The sequence below is a fragment of the Mesoplodon densirostris genome, chromosome 9 (assembly GCF_025265405.1).
Source record: "Mesoplodon densirostris isolate mMesDen1 chromosome 9, mMesDen1 primary haplotype, whole genome shotgun sequence".
In the NCBI taxonomy this organism is placed as follows: Eukaryota; Metazoa; Chordata; class Mammalia; order Artiodactyla; family Ziphiidae; genus Mesoplodon; species Mesoplodon densirostris.
In genome coordinates, this window is record NC_082669.1 from 22,092,757 (window position 1) to 22,118,412 (window position 25,656).

General features: G+C 39.8%; 1 protein-coding gene across 2 annotated transcripts in view; it reads left to right on the forward strand.

The window, feature by feature from the left end:
- RALA (RAS like proto-oncogene A) overlaps positions 1–25,656 on the forward strand; it is an 89,071-nt gene that overhangs the window by 56,444 nt on the left and 6,971 nt on the right. The window contains exons 2-5 of one of the 2 annotated variants that reach the window (XM_060108661.1): positions 1,233–1,307; positions 11,874–12,026; positions 14,490–14,698; positions 18,347–18,521. In XM_060108661.1, coding sequence (XP_059964644.1) covers positions 11,913–12,026; positions 14,490–14,698; positions 18,347–18,521 — 498 coding nt within the window. In that variant the 5' untranslated portion in view covers positions 1,233–1,307; positions 11,874–11,912. The remainder of the gene's footprint in view (positions 1–1,232; positions 1,308–11,873; positions 12,027–14,489; positions 14,699–18,346; positions 18,522–25,656) is intronic. The other variant, XM_060108663.1, reaches the window with a different exon arrangement.

Genomic DNA, 25,656 nt, shown 5'->3' on the forward strand with positions numbered 1-25,656 from the left:
TCCTCCTTCACGGCTCCCTCCCACTGGTGCAGGTCCCGTCCCTATCCTATTGTCTCTGTTTATTCTTTTTTTCTTTTGCCCTACCCATGTACGTGGGGAGTTTCTTGCCTTTTGGGAGGTCTGAGGTCTTCTGCCAGCGTTCAGTAGGTGTTCTGTAGGAGTTGTTCCACGTGTAGATGTATTTCTGATGTATCTTTGGCGAGGAAGGTGATCTCTGCGTCTTACTCTTCCTGCCATCTTTCCGGAAGTCCCTCCCAAAGTGGGATTTAACAGATGTCTTCATGTAAACCGGAGGCCATACTTAGATTCTTTTACAATATTTCATTTGCTAATGACTATTTCTGTTAAACTTTTTGTCAGTATTTCTTCTAATATTAGTTTGATATGTCTTATTCAGTTAATCAAATGCCCTGTTCATTTTTACGTTGGATCATTCAGGCATGGGTTTTTTTTTCATTTTTATTTATTTTATTTATTTATTTTTGGCTGTGTTGGGTCTTCTTTGCGGTGCGCAGGCTTTTCGTTGCAGTGGCTTCTCTTGTTGCAGAGCATGGGCTCTAGGCACGTGGGCTCAGTAGTTGTGGCTCATGGGCTCTAGAGCGCAGGCTCAGTAGTTGTGGCGCACGGGTTTAGTTGCTCCGCGGCATGTGGGATCTTCCTGGACCAGGGCCCGAACCCGTGTCCTCTGCATTGGCAGGCGGATTCTTAACCACTGCGCCACCAAGGAAGCCCCAGGCATGGTTAATTCAATTATGTTTTTCTGGTTCTGCTTCTTAAATCAGCAGAGTTTTCACAGGCAATATCAGATTTATAATATATCAATAAGAGAAACTCAAAATAACAGTATTTATACACCCAATTTATAGCTTGGATGCAGTAGACTCTAAAGCAGGTATAAATTACATAAATCACACTTTTTTAGTAGTTCTGTTAAATTCAGGCTTGAATATTACTTCTTCATCCAATTTTGTAGCTGGTATGTTCAGTAAATAACATGTATTGAATTTTCAAATAGGTAAAAGACATGTTTCAAAATTCAAAAGATTATTGTTATGTGTCTTGCCATAGTTAGCACAGGAATACAGAAGCAAAATGTATATTCTTTATAATTAATAACTTAAATATTTTTCTACTGGTAATCTTATTTTAAAAGCACATTTAGTGGTTCAAAGAAAAATGTTAAAATAGCTATAAATAGTAGTTTATCGGTCTTTTTATCTTCCACCTTTTAGGTTCCGCCCCGTTGCTTATTTCTCAACATTGCTGAAATCAAGTCATAGTGTGGTAGCAGAACCTCTGTGACTGGGGTAAGAAAACTGCTTATACTTAGGCTATACTTAGATTCTTCTTTTAAAATATTCTGATCCATTAAAAAATCGGTGTAGATTTCCATCATTTCCTTGCACCAACTCTTTTCACCACCACCCCTCCTAAAAATGCTGCTTGTTCCTCTTCCTTTCCTAACCCATATCCACTCAAGCCAGGAAGTTGGGTGCTTTGGCTTGAATTGTCCCTTCACCCCTCACATCTACTCTGTCCCCAGCTTTGGTTGATGCTTTTTTCTTAATGTCTCAAATCCATCCCCATCTTCTCCCTAGTCACCACTGCCCTGTAGCCTGCGGCTGCTCTTCCTGCCTTCTGAGTCATAATCTCTCACTTAAAAACTCCTGGTAATTCTCTTTGCTCTAAGGATAAAAAAAAAAAAAAAAAAAAAAATCTCAATTGCTGTCATGTAAACATCTGTTTCTGGCCCTTTTTACTTCTTACACCTTCATCTCTCACCAACACCCCCAGGTTCACCTGGTCTGCTAAAATGCTTTGTCTTTCAAGTCTCAGCTTAGTCATGACTTCCTCCTGAGTTCTAGAAATGTTTTGTTAGTTTTAACTGTGGTGAGGGCTTTACTTTTGTGCTGCTGGTAATATCAATAATTTTGTACTGACTGGGGACTGCATATACGCTGCATATAAAGGTAGGGTCTTCTAAAAAGATGCCTGAATGTTTACATTACCCGAACTTACTATGTGTATTTAGACATCTTCCATGTGCTAAATTATTCGTCTTAAACTTAGTTTTACAAACAAGTCGAGACCCAAAGAGGTAAAGTAATTTGAGCCTTCCCATGATTTTAAGAGTCTGTGCTTTGATGTCTGACAACATGTCTGGCAAGTCATATAAATAAATTTTATTATGCAGACCAGGCAAATTGTTAAGCCATCTTTAAGCAGCTTTCAACTATTGTACCCTTAAAACAGAACATTATTTTCTTTAGCTCAGTCTTTGTTATAATTTTATGTTGTCCTTATTCAGTGAAGTCTCGGTAATTTGAAAATATTAAGTTATTACATTTTAGAAGTAAAACATTGCCTCAGGGACCTTCTGGCTTTGACTGTTGCTCCTTTTGAGCTGATTGCATATCTTGAAATAAAGGAGGCCCTTCTAAGAGTTCAGGGTGTCAGTTACAAGTTATGTTTCACCTGGACTTCCTTCCATTTTCTATTTTTAATAATTAATAACTAAATAGTAAGGTTTTGTTTATAAATATTCAAATTACAGTAGCTTCTTCATCATTTAAAATTTGTCAAAGATTAGGACCCCAAAAGCATTGAAACATAAAGAAAAAAATTGATAAATTGCACTTTATCAAAATCAAAAGCTTCTACTCTTCAAAAAACTTGTTAAGAAAATGGACAGATAAGCCACAGACTGGGGGAAAATATTTTCAAGGTATGTCTCTGATAAAGGATTTGATTCCAGAATACCTAAAGAACTCTTAAAACTCACTTTTAAAAACCCGATTTTTAAAAATGGATAAAAGATTTGAACTCCAAGACACATAGATGGTAAATAACCACACTAAAAGATGCCCAACATGATTAGTCTTTAGGAAAATGCAAATTAAAACCACAGCATAATACCACTACACATCCAATAGACCACTTAGCATGAAAAGACTGGCTGTGACTGTACCAGGATGTGGAGCGACTGGTAATCTCATTCATTGTGGAAATACAGAAAGGTATAGCCACTTCGAAAAACATTTCAACACACACTTATCATACAGTTTAGCAGTCTCACCCTAGGTATTTATCCAAGAGAAATGAAAACATATATATATATATATATATATATATATATATATATATATATATATATATATATATATACAAAGACTGGTACACGACTCTTTATAGCTTCTTTATTTATAAAGTTGTAAAAATGGAAACACCCCAAATAAATGTGAATGGATAAACAAATTATGCTACTTCCAGACAACGGAATACTATCAAACAGTGGAAAAAAAAAAAAAGCACATGCCACTGATAGATGTAACTATATGAATATATCTCAAAAGCCTTAGCTAGGTGAAAAGAAACAGGCACAAAGGCTATGTACAATATGATCCATTTATATAACATTCTGGAAAAGGCAAAACAATAGGAACTGAAATCAGATCAGTGGCTGCCATGGGATGGGGTGATGGGAGGAGACTGACTGCAAAGAGGTAAGGGGAAACCTTTGGAGGTGATGGAACTATTCTGTGTCTTGATTGTGGTGGTGTTATATGACTGTATACATTTATCAAAACTCATTAAAAGGGGGATTTTATTGTATATAAATCAACCTGCCTTTAAAGAAAAAGTTAAAGCCAGTTTTCAACATCAGAAATTATCTTCACAAATTTAAGGGTAAAGAAGACTAGGCGATAGATCAGATGACTCCAAAGTCAAGTCCTTTGTCTTTTGACTCAGTGGTCAAAAATTTTTTTATGTGAAGAGATTTTTATATATTAGAAATTAATAGTCTTTCTTATTATCAGAGTTTTGTGCCTTTACCAGTATACAATCTTCTTGTCCCAAGAACAGGATCTACCTTCATTTATCTTCATAAAGTCACCCTTTCTGTTACCTAAATATCATGATTGAATTGTCTTCATGAATATATTACAGTTTGTGTTAATTTTATTCTTAATTATGTATTCTTTGTGAGTCTTGTTGTAAATTGAGTCCTTCCTTCCATTATATATTCTAATTGGTTATTTGAAAAGAAATTTATTTTTTATATAATATATTGATTATATAACCATTATCTTTGAAATCTCTTGTTTATAGTAATTTTTCAGTTGATTCCTTTGGCCTAAGTATGAAATCATTATTGGTATAAGCAGTGGACTTTGAATTTTATCAAATATCATTCCAGATCATGTAGAGATAATCTATGATTTTCCTCTTCTATTAATATGAAGAATTACATTGACTTCCTAAAATATAAAGACATTCTTGCATATCTGGTTGAATCCCACCTGGTCACTTTGGTTTATTCTTTTAATGTGCTGGATTCTAACATTTTTTATTTAGAATTTTTGTACCATATTTATATGATAGGTCAGTCAGTCTGTTTTTCCTTTAGTCTCTCTTTGTTAGGAACTTTGCATCAATGTTAAGCTAGCTCTCAAAAAGGAATTTGGAGGCTTTCTCTATGTTGCAAAACATTAAATAGTATTAATAATACCTGTTCTTTAAATGGTTGGAAAAATACGCCAGTGATATTATCTGTATCTGTGCCTAGTAATAAACTGAAATAGTCTCAAATCCCTTTCAGAATAGAATTGTGTATCTTGCTTTCTTGGTCAGGTATATTCTAACTCTTCTAAAATTGTTCATTTTATACTAAATTCCTTTATTGAGCAGGTATTCTTAATGCAGATAAGGGAGTGTCATTTGTGAGTTGTCCATATGAACTATTTTTCATTTTTAAGGATGAGTCACTACTGTGGCCTCTACCTGCTTGTGCTTAGTAGTTTATAATGCTTTGATAGGAACTGAACTTTAGTGATGATAGCCTTTAATGCGCTATTCAGATTGGAGGGGAGAGGCATGCTCCATTTAATCTCTTTATTAACAAGGAATCTCTCAGTAGGAACTTCTGCCAGCTAATAGTTTTATTAAACTAAAGCCTAATAGTAAGTGTCTTTATTATGAAAGTCTAAAAAAGGTAATAATGAACTTTGGAAATACAAAGATCATTGGGTTTATTGTTTTTAGTGGACAGGGAGTGTTTGAGATCTTACTTGGTAGAGTTTTCCTTATTAAGTATTGGAGAACTAGATTGAGCACTTCTTAGAAATTTTCATAAAATTTAAAATAAGAGAGCCTAGAGTTTGGGTTGGAGATTTGTGGTCTGAAGCTCCTTGACCCACTTCCTCCCGTGTGTGGTAGGCTGATTAATGACCCGACGACAAGATATCCATGTCCTCATCCCCATAATCTTTTTTTTTTTTTTTTTTTTTTTTTGCGGTACGCGGGCCTCTCACTGTTGTGGCCTCTCCCGTTGCGGAGCACAGGCTCCGGACGCGCAGGCTCAGCGGCCATGGCTCACGGGCCCAGCCGCTCCCCGGCAAGGGGGGTCCTCCCAGACCGGGGCACGAACCCATGTCCCCTGCATGTTTGAATGTTACTTCCTATGGCAAAAGGGGCTTTGCAGGTGTGAGGATGATTTTCAGGATTATCCTTGTGGGCCTTAAATGTAATCACAAGTCTCCTCATCACAAGTCTCCTTATAAGAGGGAGGCAGAGAGAGGTTTGACTACGGAAGCAGAGATGGTAGTGATGCAGCCAGGGGCCAAGGAAAACCAGTCTCTAGAAGTGGGAGAAGTAGGGAACAGATTCCCCTCTGGAGTGTCCAGAAGGAACCCACCCTGCTGACACCTTGATTTTAGCCTCTTAAGGTTCATTTTGGACTTCTGACAACAGGATGATAAATTTTGTGTTGTTTTAAGCCCCTATAAATTTATAGTGTTTGTTATAGCGGCAACAGGAAACAATACAGTATGGGTACCTGTTAACTAAACATATGAGAGCAGGGACCTAGGCCTATGGAATTCAACTCCATATCCCCAGTGCCTAGAACTGTGCCTTACATAATAAGGCACAGTATATTTGTTAATGGAGGATGGGAGGGAGAGAGGGAGGAAAAATCAGGTAATTCATAACTTAAATCAACATGGTGAGCATGGTGTAGGTGTCTAGCTTCTGGGTGAAGCAGAGGAAAACAGTAAGGTTGAAAACTTGAAGCCCACCCATAACCAAATAGATTTTATAGTATTGTTCTAGGACATCGCTTTTTAAAAATAGAACTCCCATATGATCCACACTAACTCAAAAAGATATATGTACCCCCATGTCATTGTAGCATTATTTATAGTGGCCAAGACATGGAGACAACCTAAGTGTCCATCAGCATGATAATGGCATATATGTACAATGGAATATCATTCAGCCATTAAAAAATGAAATCTTGCCCCTTGTGACATGGATGGACCTTGAGGGCATTATCGTAAGAGAAATAAGTCAGACAGAGAAAGATAAATACCGTATGATTTCACTTATATGTGGAATCTAAAAAAAAAAGGAAAGAAAACCAAGCTTATAGATACAGAGAACAGACTGGTGGTTGCCAGGGTGGGGGTGAAGCAGCAGAATGGGTGAAGGGGGTCAGAAGGTGCACACACACTTCCAGCTATAAAATACGTCAGTCACAGGGATGTCATGTCACCCAAAAGGTGGGGGGAGGGGGGAGGAGGCCATGGTGTAATTAAAAAATATTTGTTTGAACAGCAGAAGATAGAAAATAATCGAGGAACCCTACAAACCAAACAATTTGAAGTTCAAGGATCCCTATCTCGTTACTTGAAGGAGGAAAACAATTGCATACACATACATGGAGAAGTATTTCAATTAAAATTCAGGTTCAGTCCTCCAATTCCTAGTTTGTATAAGGTGCCAGGAAAGTAGTTAATTGTATTTTTACCAAGTGAGCGCAGGAAATAAACAGGGTAATGTTATTTATTTTATGACTAATTTTAATTTTAAAAACAAGTTATATGTCCACATTATACAAAAATCAAACTGGTAGTTAGCAAAAAGCCATTATCCCACTTCTGTCCACCAGTGACTTAGTTTCCATCCTCACAGGCAACCCTGTGTTACCATTTTTTATATCGTTTCCGGTATATAAACAAATAAACCTCTAAATCCCTTTTTTCTCATCTTTTTATGCAGTTCATAACATACAAGTTACATTGCTCTATATCTTACTTTTTCCACTTTAACAATATGTGGTGGCGCAGTGGTTAGGAATCTGTCTGCCAGTGCAGGGGACACGGGTTCAAGCCCTGGTCTGGGAAGATCCCACATGCCACGGAGCAACTAAGCCTGTGCGCCACAACTACTGAGCCTGTGCTCTAGAGCCCGTGAGCCACAACTACTGAAGCCTGCGCACCTAGAGCCCGTGCTCTGCAGCAAGAGAAGCCACCGCAATGAGAAGCTCTTGCACCTCAACGAAGAGTAGCCCCCGCTCACCACAAGTAGACAAAGCCCGCATGCAGCAACGAAGACCCAATGCAGCCAATTAATTAATTAATTTGAAAAAACAGTATGTTTTAGTTCCCTCCATATCAATGGGTAAAAGAGCATCTGTTTTTTTATGGTCGCTAATTAGTCCATGTTTCCAATTTACACTTCCACTGCAGTGAAGGAATGTGCCTGTTTGTCTACCAGGGAGGGACAAGCTTTTTCTTTAGAGGGTGGAAAGAAAACATTATTTAGACTTGTGGGCCGCGTACATTCTCTGTTTCATGTTATTCTTGGTTTTATTTTGTTTTGTTTTGTTTACAACCCTTCAAAAACACAAAACGGTTCCTAGCCACAGGCCATACAAAAAGCAGGCCAAGGGGGCTATAGTTTGCTGGTCCTTGCAAACATACTGATAACAATCTGATGGGTAAAACAGTTGAGATCCAATCTAATATTATTTGTATTTCTCTTATCAGCAAGGTTGAGCATATTAGAGCCCTTTGTATTTCCTTTTCTGTGACTGTTGGTATTTTTTGCCCATTTTCTTAGAGTTGTTGATTTTATTTATAGTAACTTTTTATATAGGGAAATTACCTCTTCTCTTTGAAATAAATCACAAATATTTTCCTCAGTTTATCTTTTTATTTTGCTTGTAGAAGATTTTGCCCTGTAGAAATTGTTTTGAGTAGTAAAATTTATCAAAGTTATTTTATGACTTGAGTTTTAGATAGTACTTTATGCCTTTCCCATTCTAAGATTATAAAACAAAAATTTTGTGGGTTTTTTTTTCTGGTGCTTTTGTGATTTCATTTTATCATTTAAATCTTTGAACCACTTTCAAAGATTTATATAAATTTATTTTATAAATTTAAATTTGTATTGGTGTGAGGAGAATGGGTCCAACTTAATTTTTTCCCAGATAGCTCACCAGTTGTCCCGGAACCATTTACTGAATTATCCTCTATGCTTCCCTCCCCGACCCTCCATTTGAAATGCCACGTTTATTACACACTAAACTATAGTGTGTATTTGGATCTATTTCTGTATATCCTGTTCCACTGATCTATCTAGACAGGCGTGCTTTTGAATTCCAACTCCTCACTAAACTGCTGTGTGAATCATATTTCATGGAGGAAATAATAGATGCAGTTAAATAAAGAAACAGCCAGATCTGTCTGCAGCCTGTGCCTGTACCTTGTTCTTTGCTTTACAAAGAAAGAGCTGTCCCTCCTCCTGTGTGCCCTGGGTCTCTACTTCCCTGGTCTACTCCTAGAGGCACCTTCTCTTCTTCATCATTAATTTCTGCCTCTTTTAGATGATTATCATATAAACATCCCTTAAGAATAATTAAAAAGCGACCCAAACAAAAAACCGTGTCCATCTATGACCCCATTTTTCCGTTCGTCTTCTGAGTCAAGTCCATTTCTACACCTTCTGTCTTCTCCTCAACCCACCCCATTCAGGCTATGGTTCCTACCTCGTTGGTGAGGTGACTCTTCCCAAGGTCACTGGCAGCCTCCATCTGCCAAACCTAGTCATGGACTATGGGATGGACTCCTTTGCTTTCAGCTCTTGCACCTCTGCCATTCATTCTGCACACACTGGCCATGGTAATCTTTTTAAAAACATAAATGAAATTATGTCACAGTCCTGCTTACACACTCTCCAGAGGCTTCCCATTACAATGATAATAAAACTCGAAAACCTTTACACAGCCTTCAAGGCTTTTTCTGATTTGGCCTCTCCTGCTTCTCAACCTCACCTCCTGTTAATGCTCCCTGATACTCGTAGGCTCCGTCCACTCTGGCCCCTAGAACGTGGCAAACCGTCTCCCATCTTAGGCCTCTGCACTTGCTCTTCCCTGTGTCTAGAACGTTCTTCCCTCAGAGCTGGCTGGTTCCTTTATAAAGTTCAGGTCTCAGCTCAAATGCTGCCTCTTCAAAGGAGTCGCCCTTGACCATCTGGTTGAAGTAGCCCCTCCCCCCTTTTAATCCCAGTGCCCCTTAGTTTCTTCATTGCACTTAGCACTGATGGAATTTTCTTATTTACATGTATGTGGTCTTAAGTTCCAACATCTAGACTAGGAATCGGGAAGCCAAGTTTTTGCCATGGGGCAGAGGGTGTCTCCTTGGCTGGGGCTTCTTTTCCTGGACAGCCTCTTGAAAGTATGGGATGAGCAGCTAACAGTTACTGAAGAAAGGCTGCACTTTGGAAAAACGTCTCTGGGAATCTCTGCCTTTTCTAAGTCACAGACTATATTGTAAATTGTTCTGGAAGGGAAAGTGTTTTAACCCAGTTGGTGTAACTGCTAAATGTTTTGCTTTAAAAACGCACACACTGAACTCTTAGAGTATTAATTGATATGTTAACACCCTGAGCTCCTGTGGTATTAACTGTTTTAAAAATATAACAGTAGTTGCGTAGCCGTGAAGTGATTACTGCTGCCAACAAGTAAGGGTCATAATGGTGAGAAAGAAGTCATTTCCTGCCTTACTTAGGGACGCCAGCAACAGCATGCTCCATAAACGCGTAGACGAGGTATCTTTTCGACTTTTAGTTACTTATCTGAAGTACAATATTACTTTTCGCTGTTTCTCAGCAGTGGTAATCATCAGAATCCAATGATCATCTCCTTGGTATCCAGGAAAAAGAGGGGCTCAATCCTTGTTTATTGAATTAAATTGAACATCTAGCCTCCAAATGTGGATTCTTTACTATATGCTGCACAGTTTAAGCTGCCTCTACTGCAATGTTTGATATAATGTAAGAATAACAGGATCAAAAGTCACATATATGGTGTGATCTCAGTTATGCTCCATGCAGATTGAAGCTGTCTCAAACAAAATATAATGTATTCGTGTTGTTAAATGGATAGCTAGATTATGGGATTTTTTTTTTCTTACGACTTTTCTGTATTGGGCAAATAGGCTTATGGGCATGACTTCTGGGGCGGCCTGAGCAGTGCCCAGCTCTTGGGTGCCCTGCACAGCCAGTGTGTGGTGCACAAGCCCACAGCAGACTGTCCTTGCCTAATGAGCTTGTGATGGAGCCTCTAGTGGCAATAGCTGCCTTACACCAGTACCCTCTAAAGCACTCCCAAGGTTAAGTCAGACTCGAACAGTTATTTGTTCATTCCACACACACGTACTGAATGGCTGATTTTTGCCAAGGCGTATTAGTTACATTAAGCATGAAGTAAACCAATAGACATGGCGCCTGTACTCAAGTTGCTTCTGGTATATTAGGAAGAAGACCTGTATTAAACAACTAACACTCTCAGGCAATTCTGACTTGTGATAATGGTTATGAAAGAAAAGTATCCCGTACTGTGTGAGCACAGGGCAGGGGAGAGCCTAATTTAGGTTGAGTGTTTCAGGTAAGGCTGAAACCCCAACACTGAGAGGCGTTAGCCAAATTAAGAACATGCCAAATGGAGGAAACTGCATGGTAAAGGCCAAGAGGCAGAGAAGAGCATATGAAAAATCAAAGGAGCCCAGTGTGGGCTGATGCGGCAGGCTGGGAGAGATGGCCTGAGATACAGAAGTAGGCAGGGCGGGGGTGTTCTGTAAGTTGCAGCTTGAGAAAGGTGTGCAGTGACTGAGACAGGTCAGAGATGCTGAGAAGGAAGGTGCAGCCCCCTTGAGCCTCGAAAAACAAGTCTCCTCTCCTGGGCCTCCACACAGACGCAGTGTTTGCTGTGACCTCCCGCCTCTTTTTCTAAGGCCTGGTACCACGGCCAAAGGTAACCGGGTGCCATTAGCACGCATCACCCCTACGAACTCTGGGGGAACCTGGTCTTTCCACGCTGAGCATATAAATGTAGTGAACGAAAGTGAGGGCACACTAGATTCAGGCGTTTACGTTAGATTAGCCGCCCACCCCAAAATATACAGATGCTCCAGTACTGCGATACTTGGGAGGTGGGGTATACGGTATTCGGTTCTGTTTATATTTCTACCAGCAAGTAGTCGGGATGGGTTTTTCCTTCCTGCCTGCCTTCCTTCCTTTCCTTCTTTCTTTCCTTCCTTTTCTTCTTCCCTCCCTCCTCTCTTCTTGTCTCTTCTCTCCTCTCTCCCCCCCTTTCTTTCTTTCTTTCATCAGTTGTTTCTTACTGAAATTAGAAGAAACATCTCTTTAATTGTTGCCAATAGAGGTTAATATGAAAACAAAGTGATCGTTCAGCCTGCTTTGCAATCTGTGTGACCATATTTTAATACAACTAATACTCCATTATTGTCAGCGTGTGGTTGCACTGGGAAATTTTCACTTTCGGTCAGCAAGCTCATTACTGAAAACTACTGTAAGAGAAATGCCCTTGAGTCATATACTTGTCTTACTGCCACGGTGTTCTCTGATAAGTGGCTCTTCCCCCAAATAAGCATACTTCATTTGCCATCTGTTTAAAATCACTGCAGAATGAAAACGAATGCCTTGACGCCTAAGGACATCATCTCTCTTTCCTACACTGGAATTCTGCAGAAGAATGTATTGAGCACTACTTGTTCTTTCATTCTTTTCAGATTCTTCTTAATCCTTTGGTGAAAACTCTGGGACACAACATGGCTGCAAATAAGCCGAAGGGTCAGAATTCTTTGGCCTTACACAAAGTCATCATGGTGGGCAGTGGTGGTGTGGGCAAGTCTGCTCTGACCCTGCAGTTCATGTATGATGAGGTAAGTGCTGATCTTATCGTGGATATCAAAGTTTGGGCTTTCAGAGAATATTTCTCTAGCTTAGTTTTGGTGCTGTTTTGGATGGATTCCTTGAATTCTTGAAAGCTACTGATCATTTTTTTTCTGTTCAGAGTCAACATTTGTATACAACTTGATTTAACAAGTCACGAACTCAAGGTCCTTAAAATCCTTATGCTTTTAAAAAACAAAACAGGGACTTCCCTGGTGGCGCAGTGGTTAAGAATCTGCCCGCCAGTGCAGGGGACGCAGGTTTGAGCCCTGGTCCAGGAAGATCCCACATGCCGCGGAGCAACTGGGCCCACGTGCCACAACTACTGAGCCTGCGCTCTAGAGCCCGCGAGCCACAACTACTGACCCATGTGCCACAAGTACTGAAGCCCACGCACCCAGAGCCCGTGCTCTGCAACAAGAGAAGCCACCGCAGTGAGAAGCCCGTGCATCACAATGAAGAGTAGCCCTCACTCACCGCAACTAGAGAAAGTCCGTGTGCAGCAGCGAAGACCCAATGCAGCCAAAATTTAATTAATTTTTTTTAAAAAACCTGGAAACAGTACCTATTTTTGAGCAATCTAACTGGCTTTTTTATTTTTAGTGTTTTAATGGTGAGTCCCACCTTGAATTAATAGAACTGGTGGATATAGTACCTAATTGAAACTTGACGTTGATATACATAAGTTGTCCTTTAATAACTTTGGTGAAAAAGTCAGTTATTGTGTACTGGCATGGCACCACACTCAGCACTAAGCAGGAAAAGGCTTTGTCCCTAAAGTAAGATTACTAGACAGGTTACAGATTTCTGTGCATGTATTTGTATCAGACTTTATTGTCCCAGAGGTAAGGTCTCAGCCTATATACAGCAATACATTCTTTCCCTAGAGGACTATTAATAAGGCTAAATGATTTAAGAGTTGGTAATCAAATTTAAGCATTGATCCTCAATTCTTCTTCCTCCCAAATAGAAGCAAAGATTTATGGTTACTCTTTCTTAATCCTCAAAAAAATCCTGTGTGGTAGGCAGTGGTTTCCCCATCTTACAGATGAGGAAACAGAACCTCAGAGAGGTTTCCCAACCTGCCCAAGAAGAGTGATCTCTGATGAGTAACTAAGTATTAAACCTAGTCTTCTAAGAAAAAAATCCTGCAGACTTTTACCACCTAAGGTCTCTTTCCATTGCCTGCTCATCAGCATTTCTTTCACACACACAGAACTCTTAAATCCATCAGTTGTGTTGCTTATGATAAACAATTTAGAGAGGGGGAAATTGAAATGGTACTTTAAATGAAATTGCTAATTTATCTGTTCAGTTCTGTTTTTCATGCTATTCACCTTAATAGCTGCTTTTCTTTAAACTAATCCTTAAATCAGTCCCCTTCTTGACAATAGGAGGTCAAAAATAAGAATGTTCATGTCTGACATTTGAGGAATGGTTACGCTTTCATTTAATATTTATAAATATTTAATATTCATAATATTATCAGATATGCTATCTGAATATTTCTATTAATATTCATAAATATTTATAAATATTTAATATTTGTAAAATATTAGCATGTAATTGCCATAGAATGTTCTATAGCTTTTACAGTTACAAATACACTGTGCTTGATTTTTTAATGAATATTTGTTGAGTGTCTTCCATGTACCAGGCATATTCCAGGCTTTGGAGATATAGTGATGAGTAGACTAATCAAGGTCCCTGCCCCCAGGGGTTAAATTCTAATAGGGGGATTTAGACACTAAGCATATAAATAAGAAAATATCAGATAATGAAAACATTTATAGGAACTAATAAAAAACCCACTGAAGTATGTGTGTATACATACCCATATGCCAACAATGATACACTGATCAAAAATATTGAGGTGAGATTTAGGGGGTAAAAGATAGAAGTACAACTGTAAAGTTGTTTAATTGTACTATTTTAAGAAATTGGAAGTTTGGGGAGAAATTTCAAAGTTCAAGATTTGGCATTTTACAGGGTAGTATAAGCCACTTTCTTGACACGGTTCATTTTGGAGAAAGAAAAGATTTAACTGTGCTTTCAATGCTTACCTAAATGTTAACTTACTTTCAAGTTATTTCTACAGTTCCGACATGAAAATTTATATTTAGAGTCAGAAAGGGTTCTTAAACATTTGATAAAATATCTGTGTAGTAGTTTTTGCAGGTGTAGTGTTCTAAGTAAGAAAAAAGGCACGGTTTTCGAGCCGTCAGCGGCCTAGACCCGTTCAGTCCCTACTTTTTGGAAAAGAGGAAGCCACCGAATTGCCTGAAATGGAAATTTAAATGAATGTAGTGTTTACCATTGGGGAAAACTGAATGACGGCTACATGTGACCTCTCAGCACTATTTTGGCAACTTCATGTGGATCTATGTTTCACAATAAGAAGCTCTGAAAAGGAAGGATAATCCTCAAGGGGATGTGCTTTTCACCTCTTGCAGTTCGTGGAGGACTACGAGCCTACCAAGGCCGACAGCTACCGGAAGAAGGTGGTGCTGGACGGGGAGGAAGTGCAGATCGACATCTTGGACACAGCCGGGCAGGAGGACTACGCCGCCATCAGGGACAACTACTTCCGGAGTGGCGAGGGCTTTCTCTGTGTCTTCTCCATTACGGAAATGGAGTCCTTCGCGGCCACAGCCGACTTCAGGTATGTCAGTTAGTCGTGCCGTTACACCGCGGAACAGCTTGCTCCCCAGAAACGAACAGACGCCTAGAGGCTCTTACCCGGTCGCCTTTCCCTCGGCACCTAGTCGTGTCTATTCCCTCTCTGACATCAGTGTGACGCTGTCCGCTGCGTGCTTGTGCTCACATCCTCGGCGTGCCCTGCGTAATCTCACGGCCAGCTCTGCTAGTGCCAGCTGCACTGGAGCCCGAGTTTGTGGCAGCATCTGCACCCAGACTCTCCTCACGCGTTTCTGAGGTAGTTCAGTACCGCTGCTCCCGTAAGGGCAGACGCTTGCATTGCGTAATGGATCTCTGGCCCAGGTTGTAACGCTCTGTGTTAGTCACTGATGTCTCAGCACCTGTGTCATGCCCAGGACGCACAGTGCCATCCAGCTCACTGATAGCACGGACTGAACTTTTAGTAGAAATAATACCACCATAGACTGGCACACTAGATTTTGTTATACAGTATTTTTTTTACATCTTATTTACTTTTTGTGTCATCAAAATCTGTCCTCCATTTGGCTTTGGGCAGGGGGGTCGGGGGGCTGGTAAAGGGGAGAGGGGTTCTCTCCATACTTGAGAGAAATATAGCATAGATAAGTTCTTGAGTCGTCTCGTAAAGATGGCATGCTTAGGGCTTCCCTGGTGGCGCAGTGGTTGAGAATCCGCCTGCCAATGCAGGGGACACGGGTTCGTGCCCCGGTCCGGGATGATCCCACATGCTGTGGAGCAGCTGGGCCCTTGAGCCATGGCCGCTGAGCCTGCGCGTCCGGAGCCTGTGCTCCGCAACGGGAGAGGCCACAACAGTGAGAGGCCCACGTACCGCTTAAAAAAAAAAAAAAAAAAAAAAAAGACGGCATGCTTAATCACAAGCATTCTTTACTTATATATTTTTATTTCTGCGTTGTCTGCTTTGGCGTGGGGCACACCAAGGCAGCATGTGATATATCCTCTGTTCTCAAGATTCATGCAGCTGAGTTGCATAAGTCATGAAACCAAGTGCAAGTTAGTGACAAAGTAGGAGATGTGGCCAGTGATGGTTACAGAGGATCCAGGAGAGGAGAGGAGCTGGGAGGCCTTCAAGAGACAGATAACCCTGAAGGATAAGAAGGATTTCCACAGATGAGGAAAGAGGTCATTGCTGGTGGTTGAGCAAGAAACTGAAGCAAGGGTTACACAAAGCATTCCTTTTTATGTATACGTGAAACTCTCAAGAACTTAAAAGATTCTAAAAGCACCTCCTTTGCAAAAAAACGTATGTCATTGAGAAACTTAAAATATAAATTTATTTGTAACATTACGTTTGTTGGCTTCTATAAGGAAGGAGTTTTGTATGTGATAAAGTGCAAAGGGAGTTTTGTAATCCTGGGAGACGTGTTGAAAGTTACGTAAATGTCAGTGATTATTCATTCATTCAAAAAATATTTTGAGTGCTTATTATGTAGCAGGTTCTGTACTAAGTAATGGAATACATTTTGTCACCATAGTCACCAAAGCCAAAGTGGTATCTCAAGGGAGTGAGGTATTTTTATGCCAAGAGAAAGAATCTTGGGCTGTTGCTGTTACAGAAAATAAGTGAACCATTCATTACTCGTCTGTTGTACCTCCAGTGTGTTACCCCTACCATAAATAGAAAGTGTTCCGACTAACTGACCAGCAATAGGAAAGCCATTTTTGAGATCGTCTGAATGGTTACAGTAGGCCCTCCCCACGGTCTGACCTACAAAGTATAGCACAATGTCAGCTCCTCTCTTTTTAATTTTTTTTATTGAAGTATAGTTGATTTACAGTGTTAATTTCTGCTGTACAGTGAAGTGATTCAGTTATACATATATATACATTATTTTTTCATATTCTTTTCCATTATGGTTTATTGAGTATAGATCTCTGTGCTATTCAGTGGGACCTTGTTGTTTATCTGTTCTATATATAAAAGCTTACATCTGCCAATCCCAACCCCCTCCCCCTTGGCAACCACAAGTCTGTTCTCTATGTCTGTGGGTCTGTTTCGTAGATAAGTTCATTTGTGTCATATTTTAGATTCCACATATAAGCGATATCATATGGTATTTATCTTTCTGTTTCTGACTTAGTATGATAATCTCTGGTTGCATCCATGTTGCTGCAAATGGCATTATTTCATTCTTTTTTATGGCTGAGTAGTATCCTGTTGTGTGTATATATATCTATATATGTCTCTATATATACCACATCTTCATCCATTCAGCTGTCGATGGACACTTAGGTTGCTTCCGTGTCTTGGCTATTGTGAATAGTGCTGCTGTGAACGTAGGAGTGCATGTAACTTTTTGAATTAGAGTTTTGTCCAGATACATGCCCAGGAGTGGGATTGCTGGATCATAGGGTAGTTCTCTTTTTAGTTTTCTAAGGAGCCTCCATACTGTTCTCCACAGTGGCTGCACCAACTTACACTCCCACCAACAGTGGGAGTGTAAGTTGGTGCCTTCTCCAGCGTTTGTTATAGACTTTTTTTAATGATGGCCATTCTAAGCAGTGAGAGGTGGTACCTCATTGCAGTTTTGATTTGCATTTCTGCAATTGTCAGCTCCTCCCTTTAGCCTTCCTGGGCCTCCTGTCACCCAGGCAGGATCCGTTGTTTCCTCATGTGTGTGTGCGTGGTATGCTTACCACAGCTGCAACAGCACACTCGCCCCACTCTTACATGAGATTGATTTATATGTGTTTTTCCTGATATGGTAAAAACTCTTCTTATCCATTTCAGTGTCCCTAGTACCCCTATTTGGCACAGTTGCTGGCATATAACTTGTAGTGCTTAGTAAGTGTTTGATAGAAATATTAGAAAGCTCTGTTAACGTTTTTTCCTTCTGATAAGAATGAAGTTGGACCAGTTTGTAAAGGTGCTTTCCTATTCTAAAATTCTGTAGTAGCCTCTCAAACTCTATTTAAAGGGAGCATCACTTTAAGCAAAAATGCCAATAATGATTACAATCATCACATCAGAAACCACTGATCACCATAACAAATATAATAATAAAGGAAAAGTTTGAAATGTTGCGAGAATTGCCAGAATGTGACATAAAGTGAGCAAATGCTGTTGGAAAAATAGCGCTGATAGACTTGCTTGATGCAGGGTGACTACAAACCTTCAGTCTGTTAAAAAAAAAAAAAAAGTAGTATCTACAAAGCACAGTAAAGCAGATTGCAGTAAACAAGGTATACTTGTATCAACAGTGGTTTACACATTGTGATAAATGTACCATGTTAATGTTAACAGTAGGGGAAACTGGATGTGGGGTATATGGGAACTCTCTGTCCTATCTTCACAACTTCTCTGTAAATCTGAAATCATTCTAATATAAAAAGTTTATTTTAAAAAAAGCATTTCGGAGGAAGTTGCATTTGATATTCACTTCGTACGTCTACTGCCATATTTATACTCTTCTTTGGTGTATTTTTCCGCATGAAGTGGATGTGGAGCTCAACTCATTGATGGTAGAAAAAGGAAGAAGTGCTGCTTGCTTCCTACTGTGTAATAAGTGAGCTAATTGTTATTGTATAGAAACATAAATAACTGCTAATTGCATGTTTTGTTATTTTAACATGTAGAGATAACATTAATATTTCTTGCTCATTTTCTCTTATCCAGGGAGCAGATTTTAAGAGTAAAAGAAGATGAGAATGTTCCATTTCTGCTTGTTGGAAACAAATCAGATTTGGAAGATAAAAGGCAGGTTTCTGTAGAAGAGGCAAAAACCAGAGCTGATCAGTGGAATGTTAACTACGTGGAAACATCTGCTAAGACGCGCGCTAATGTTGACAAGGTATGGCTCTACTGCTACGTCATGTTAAAAACAGGTTGATGTGCTTTAACTTGGCTCTGTTAGTCTAGAGATTCTGTGAGACTTTCAGATTGAGGTTTCATACGTGTTGATTTTTTATCGGCCCTGAATGCTCAAGTACAATGTGTTAGGAATTTCTTACTTCACTTTGTCCTTATAGGTTCCCGAGAGGTGTTAAAACATGAGACACTGCAGCTCGATGTACCTTTTTTTTTTTTTTTTAAAGCACTGATTGATAGATTCCTGACCTGAATCCCTGCTTTTTTTTTTTTTTTTTTTTTTCCTCCTTATCCTGATTGGCTGTAGAATCTAGAAGGAACTATGTAAGTCCTCTGAGCTGACACCTGCCCAGCCTCACTTCAGTTCTCCCAGACCCAGGGGAGAGGATTTTGAAATCTCTGTCACCACAGCTGCCTTCCCTACCCTCAGCCTCTGTTCTCCCCCTCCTGTGCCCTCTCCCCTCATCTTCACACTGTGTTCAGATTGGCCCTTCCCGGAGACCAGGTGAAGAACACCCTTACCTCGTTTCTAGAAGCCTTCCCAGGTTCCTTTCATCCTGCTGCGGGACGCCGTCATCAGTATTTAGGAAGCCTGCCGGTTGCGCTGGGGCGGCACAGGTTCTGAGAGCCCTCCAGGCGGGGCCTTTTCAGCCCCCACGTATCTAGGCTGTACTGAGTGCCTCTCAAAAACTAACGTGCAGGAGGATTGCCTATAGAGCCTGATAAACACAGATTCCTGGATCTTCCCCAGAGATTTTGATTCGCTTGGTCTGGGGTGGGACCTGAGAATTTGCCTGTCTAGCGAGCTCCCGGATGTGCAAACGGGCGGTGCTGCGGCACACTTGGAGTAACTGCCCTATAGGCGGCCGCAGGTGCTTGTGAGCTCGTCTGCTGTGCCTGTAGATTTGCAGCCCTGGTCCAGAAATCATGATGTTAAAAATATAGAGATTGTTTCTGCCTGTTGACTGTAGGTTTTAAGACAGTGTTATTACTGTCTTAAACGGATTAATTATTTTTTTTAGTCACACGTTCAAATTCCTGTAAGTCCAAGACATCTGTACAAATTGCTGTAAGATTTCTACTGAGTAGACCAGTTTTCTCTAAAGTTATGGCAAATGTTTTTTAAAGTACTGATGAAATACAGTTTAAGGTTCAGCATGTTTGGGGTTTTGAAAGGCACCAATGAAGATTGTCATAGCATATGTATACTTTGTTTGATGTCTTGAGCAGGTTATAGAACAAACCTTCGTGATCTAAGGGGAGTGGGAAGCAATAACTGTCCAAGCTCTGAGGCTTGAAGCAGTCCTGTAGTGTCACCTGCTGGCATCAGAGGCCCTGGGAAAATACGGTAGTGTGCATTATTAGAGATATCACCAGACAGTAAGAAAAAGACCAACAACCCAATGGGAAAATGGTCGAAAAACAGATAGCCCTGTCACAGAAAAGAAATGCAAATCACGTTTAAACTTGCAAAGAGGCTTATGAGTCTTACTTATAAAAAGGGAAGTGCAATTTTAAAATATAATGACATATTTTTTTTAACCTGTCAATTGGAAAAGGGCAAGAAGGTTGATAATAATACTGTTGACAGGAGTATGGGGAAAAAAAGGAACTCTCATATGTTCACGGAGGGCAGTTTGGCAATTATCTATCAAAGTTATGACCCCAACAATTCAAGTTCTAAAAATTTATTATACAGATAAAATTATACATCCATGCACAAGTGTATGTTCAGCAGTAGTCATTGAAGCATTATTTGTAGAAGCAAAAGACAGGAAATATCCAAGTGTCCAATAACAGACTGCTTTAAATTATGGTGCGTTCATATAATGGAATACTGTACAACTGCTGAAAAGAAATGAAGGTAGAGCTAAATGTGCTGATATGGAATGATCTTCAACATCAGTAAATGAAAAAGCAAAGTACAGAACAGCATCTGTAGTTTGCTGCCATCTGTGTTTGAAACACACTCACACACACACAAGCGCACATGTATGTATATATCAGGGGAGTATGTAAGATTCTAGTACCTGTGGTTGCCACCAGAGAACTAAGTCACATACAGGTGCATTTTTCACTGCTGTGTCCTGAAGAGTGGCTACCAGATAAAGTACCTCAGTGGCTAAGGAAAAGTAACTTGCAGCAACTCTTCAGTTTCTTAAATGTGGTTACGTTTGGGTTATATTTTTTTGTTTTTTGGGTTTGTTTGCTGAGGCAATGATGTAATACATAGTTATAAGAGCTAATACTCTTGAGTGCTTGCGACAGCCAGGCGCTGTGGTGAGCAGTCACTGTTTGACCTTTAACCCTATGAAGCATAGATACTCCTCTCATGACGTCTTTTTAGATGAGGAAACTGAGGTGTGGAGAGATTACATACCTGGCTCAAGGTCACCATGTCGTAGTGGCACCTGCTGGCTCTGGGTGTGGCCAGCTCTGGAGCCAGTGTTCTTCCCTCTCTATTTTACTTAAAACAATGGTTGGAATACCTGTGGCATCTCCCATGTTGTGTGCCATCCACTACCAGAAGTCTGATCAGATTTTCCAGGATTAAGTGTTAACACTGTCTGCTTCTATTAAATTGAGAGGTATCCTGTGTTGTCACAGAAAACAAATACTAGCTCCCACAAGACTTTAAACGCCCATGCCTTAATCCTTATCAGGATTCCAAATAGACCACTGGGTAGAAGTTTCAAAGAAGCAGATTTTAAAACTACCCTGTGAAAAAGCTTCATGACCATCAGAACTGTTGAGCTGAGGCCTGGCCTGTCTCAGAGGAATCACTCAGAGGCTAGAGGACCATCTGGGAAACCTGCTTGGGTCCTCACTGGGTGCCAGGTCACCTGATGACCTTGCAGTACCCTTCTAGCTAAATGCTCTGGCTCTTTAAATCGCAACTCCAAGGTTGCTCTTAATTTTAAGGAACATGTTGGGGGAAATGGAAAGAAATGAGGCAAGTAGATGTCAAAATGAAAGTATGATTTATAATGTCAAGAGAGCCAGTTTTATGTTGGGGAAAGAATTTTGTTAGAAATGTAGTGTCTTGTTTTTGAAAATGTTTTAAATTTTTTTCTTTATACAAGTAATACATGAACGTATGCTCATTGTATAAAGAAAAATTCGTGATGCAGAGGAAAAAGTATAAGGAGGAAAAGTGAGTCTGTCACTCCACCCAGATTCCACTCACCTCCTTTACCTGTAGGTAACCACTGCTAACACGTGTGTATCTTTCCAGACATTTACCTGCATTTAAAGACAGGCATACAGAATCTAAGGGGAAAAAAAAAAAAAAAAGAACCTAAGGGAGGGGTTGTATTTGCTCGTTTTCCATCTGTATAAATAGGATTTGTGTGTGTGTGTGTGTGTGTATAGTGTATTTCTGTGGTTTGCTTTTTAAATTTCACAGTAAATAGATCTCGTAGTTCTTTCCATGTTGTTGCATATAGATGTACCACATTCTTTTTAAAATCTACAAAATGTTCCATAGTTAGGAAAATGGCTGAATTATGAAAAAAGCCTATCAGTGACATTTAGATCATCTGCAGGGCTATTACAAACATAATACAGTGAACTGTGTGAACGTGCATCCACACAAGACTAAAAGCAAGGGTGCATTTTAAATTTTAATGACGTCACCCTCCAGAGAGGCCGCCTTACACTCCCACCAAGAGTGTGAGGAAACCCTTTCCCCACTACTTGCCAGTACCAATTAAAGGAGCCTTTAAATGTCGCCAACGAGACGGGGAAATCATTTCTTTTGTGTTTCCTGATTACTACTGAGGCTGGGCATCTTGTAGTTGATTCATTGGCCGTTTGTAGATCTTCTGTGAAGGCTGAAATTACTTTCTTCTGCCCATTGATTTAATGGGGGGTTTATCTTTTAGATTCATAAGCCTGCTTTATATTAAGGACATTAACCCTTTGTCCACTATATCCGTTGTGGACAGTGTCTCCTAATGCATACCATATCTGTTTTTATCTTTTTTTTTGAATGTATAGCTGATTTACAATATCATGTTAGTTTCAGATGTACAGCAGAACAATTCAGTTATACACATGTATATTCTTTTCCAGATTCTTCTCCCTTAAGGTTATTACAAAATATTGAGTATAGTTCCCTGTGCTATACAGCAGGTCCTTGTTAGTTGTCTTTTTTTTTCCCCTACAAAAGAAATAGAAATTTTTATTCAAGCCAAATTTGAGGATTATAACTGCGTAGAGCATCTCAGAAAGCTCTAAGCACTGTTCCTGGTTATCTATTTTATATATAGTAATGTGTATATGTTAATCCCAATCTCCTAATTTATCTGTCTCTCACCCCTTCCCCTTTGGTAACCATAAGTTTGTTTTCTATGTCTGTGAGTCTCCTTTTTTGGAAATAAGTTCATTTCTATCTTTTTTTTTTTTTTAGATTCCACATATAAGTGATATTATATGATATTTATGTTTCTCTGTCTGGCTTATTACTTCACTTAGTATGATAATCTCTAGTTCCATCCCTGTTGCTGCACATGGCATTCCTTCATTCTTTTTATGGCTGAGTAACGTGTCTGTGTGTGTGTGTGTACACATATATATCACATCTTCTTTATCCACTTCTCTGTCAATGAACATTTAGGTTGCTTCCATGACTTGGCTATTGTAAATAGTGCTGTGATGAACATTGGGGTGCACATATCTTTTTGAATTATGGTTTTCTCCAGATATATACCCAGGAGTAGGATTACAGGATCATATGGTAACTGTTTTTAGTTTAAGGAACCTCCATACTGTTCTCCATAGTAGCTGCACCAATTTACATTCCCACCAACAATGTAGGAGGGTTCCCTTTTCTCCACACCCTCTCCAGCATTTATTGTTTGTAGACTTTTTGATGATGGCCATTCTGACTGGTGTGAGGTGATACCTCATTGTAGTTTTGATTGGCATTTCTCTAGTAATTAGCAGTGTTGAGCATCTTTTTATGTGCCCGTTGGCCATCTGTATGTCTTCTTTGGAGAAATGTGTATTTAGATCTTCTGCCCATTTATTCATTGGGTTTGTTTTTGATACTGAGTCACATGAGCTGTTGGTAAATTTTAGAGATTAATCCCCTGTTGGTACTTGGTTTGCAGTTATTTTCTCCCATTCTGTGGGTTGTCTTTTCATCTTGCTTATGGTTTCTTTTGCTGTGCAGAAGTTTTTGAGTTTCATTAGGTCCCATTTGTTTATTTTTGTATTTCCACTACTCTAGGAGACAGATCCAAAAAGATATTGCTGCAATTTATGTCAAAGAGTAGTCTGTCTAGGTTTTCCTCTAGGAGTTGTATAGTATCCAGTCTTACATTTAGATCTTTAATCAGTTTTGAGTTTATTTTTGTGTATGGTGATAAAGAATGTTCTAATTGTATTCTTTTACATGTAGCTGTCCAGTTTTCCCAGCACCACTTATTGAAGAGACTGTCTTTTCTCCATTGTATAGTCTTGCCTCCTTTGTTGTAGATAAACCCACGCACCTATGGTCGATTTATCTCTGGGCTTTCTATCCTGTTTCATTGATCTATATTTCTGTTTTGATTACTGAAGTTTTGTAGTATAGTCTGAAGTCAGGAAGCCTGATTCCTCCAGTTCCATTTTTCTTCCTCAAGATTGCTTTGACTATCAGGGTCTTTTGTGTTTCCATACAAATTAAAAATGTTTTTGTTCTAGTTCTGTGAAAAATGCCATTGGTAATTTGATAGAGATTGCACTGAATCTGTAGATTGCCTTGGGTAGTGTAGTCATTTTGACAGTACTGATTCTTCTGAGCCCAAAACACGTTAGATCTTTACATCTGTGTTGTCTTCAGTTTTCTTTTATCAGCATCTTATAGTTTTTGGAGTACAGGTTTTTTGCCTCCTTAGGTAGTTGTATTCCTGGGTATTTTATTCTTTTTGATGCGACGGTAAATGGGATTGTTTCTTTAATTTCTCTTTCTGATCTTTCATTGTTAGTGTATAGAAATGCAACAGATTTCTGTGTATTAATTTTGTATCCTGCAACTTTACCGAATTCATTGATGAGCTCTTGTAGTTTTCTGGTAACATCTTCAGGATTTTCTATGTATAGTATCATGTCATCTGAAAACAATGACTGACAGTTGTTTTAATTCTTCTTTTCCTATTTGGATCCCTTTTCTCTTTCTTGTCTGATTGCCGTGGCTAGGTCTTCCAAAACTATGTTGAATAAAAGTGGTGAGAGGGGACATCCTTGTCTTTTTCCTGATCTTAGAGAAAATGCTTTCAGCTTTTCACCGTTGAGTATGATGTTAGTTGTGGGTTTGTCATATACAGCCTTTATTATGTTGAGGTATGTTCCCTCTGTGCCCAGTTCCTGGAGAGTTTTTATCATAAATGGGTGCTGGAGAGTTTTTATCATAAATGGGTGCTGAATTTTATCAAAAGTTTTTTCTGCATCTATTGAGTTGGTCATATGGTTCTTATTCTTCCATTTGTTGATGTGGTATATAGCACACTGATTGATTTGCTCCATACCATGTCTTATTTATTTCTTTAGGCTGCGTTGGGTCTTTGTTGCTGCACCTGGGCTTTCTCTAGTTGCAGCGAGCGGGGGCCACTGTTCATTTTGGTACGCAGGCTTCTCACTGCGGTGGCTTCTCTTGTTGCGGAGTGTGGGCTCAGTAGTTGTGGCACGCGGGCTCAGTAGTTGTGGCTCGCAGGCTCTAGAGCGCAGGCTCAGTAGTTGTGGCGCATAGGCTTAGTTGCCCTGCGGCATGTGGGATCTTCCTGGACCAGGGCTCGAACCCGTGTCCCCTGCATTGTCAGGCAGATTCTTAACCACTGTGCCACCAGGCAAGTCCCCATACCATGTCTTTAACTTTGCTGATTTCTACCTTTTGCCACGGAAAAAACATTAAAGATTATGTTGTCAGATTTGTCAGTGTTTTTCCTTTGAGACTTCTGGGTTCTGTGGCTTCATTAGAAAAGCTCTCCCATCCTAAACTTAAAAAACACTTACCTAGGGCTTCCCTGGTGATGCAGTGGTTAAGAATCCACCTGCCAATGCAGGGGACACAGGTTCAAGCCCTGGACCGGGAAGATCCCACATGCTGCAGAGCAGCTAAGCCTGTGCACCACAAC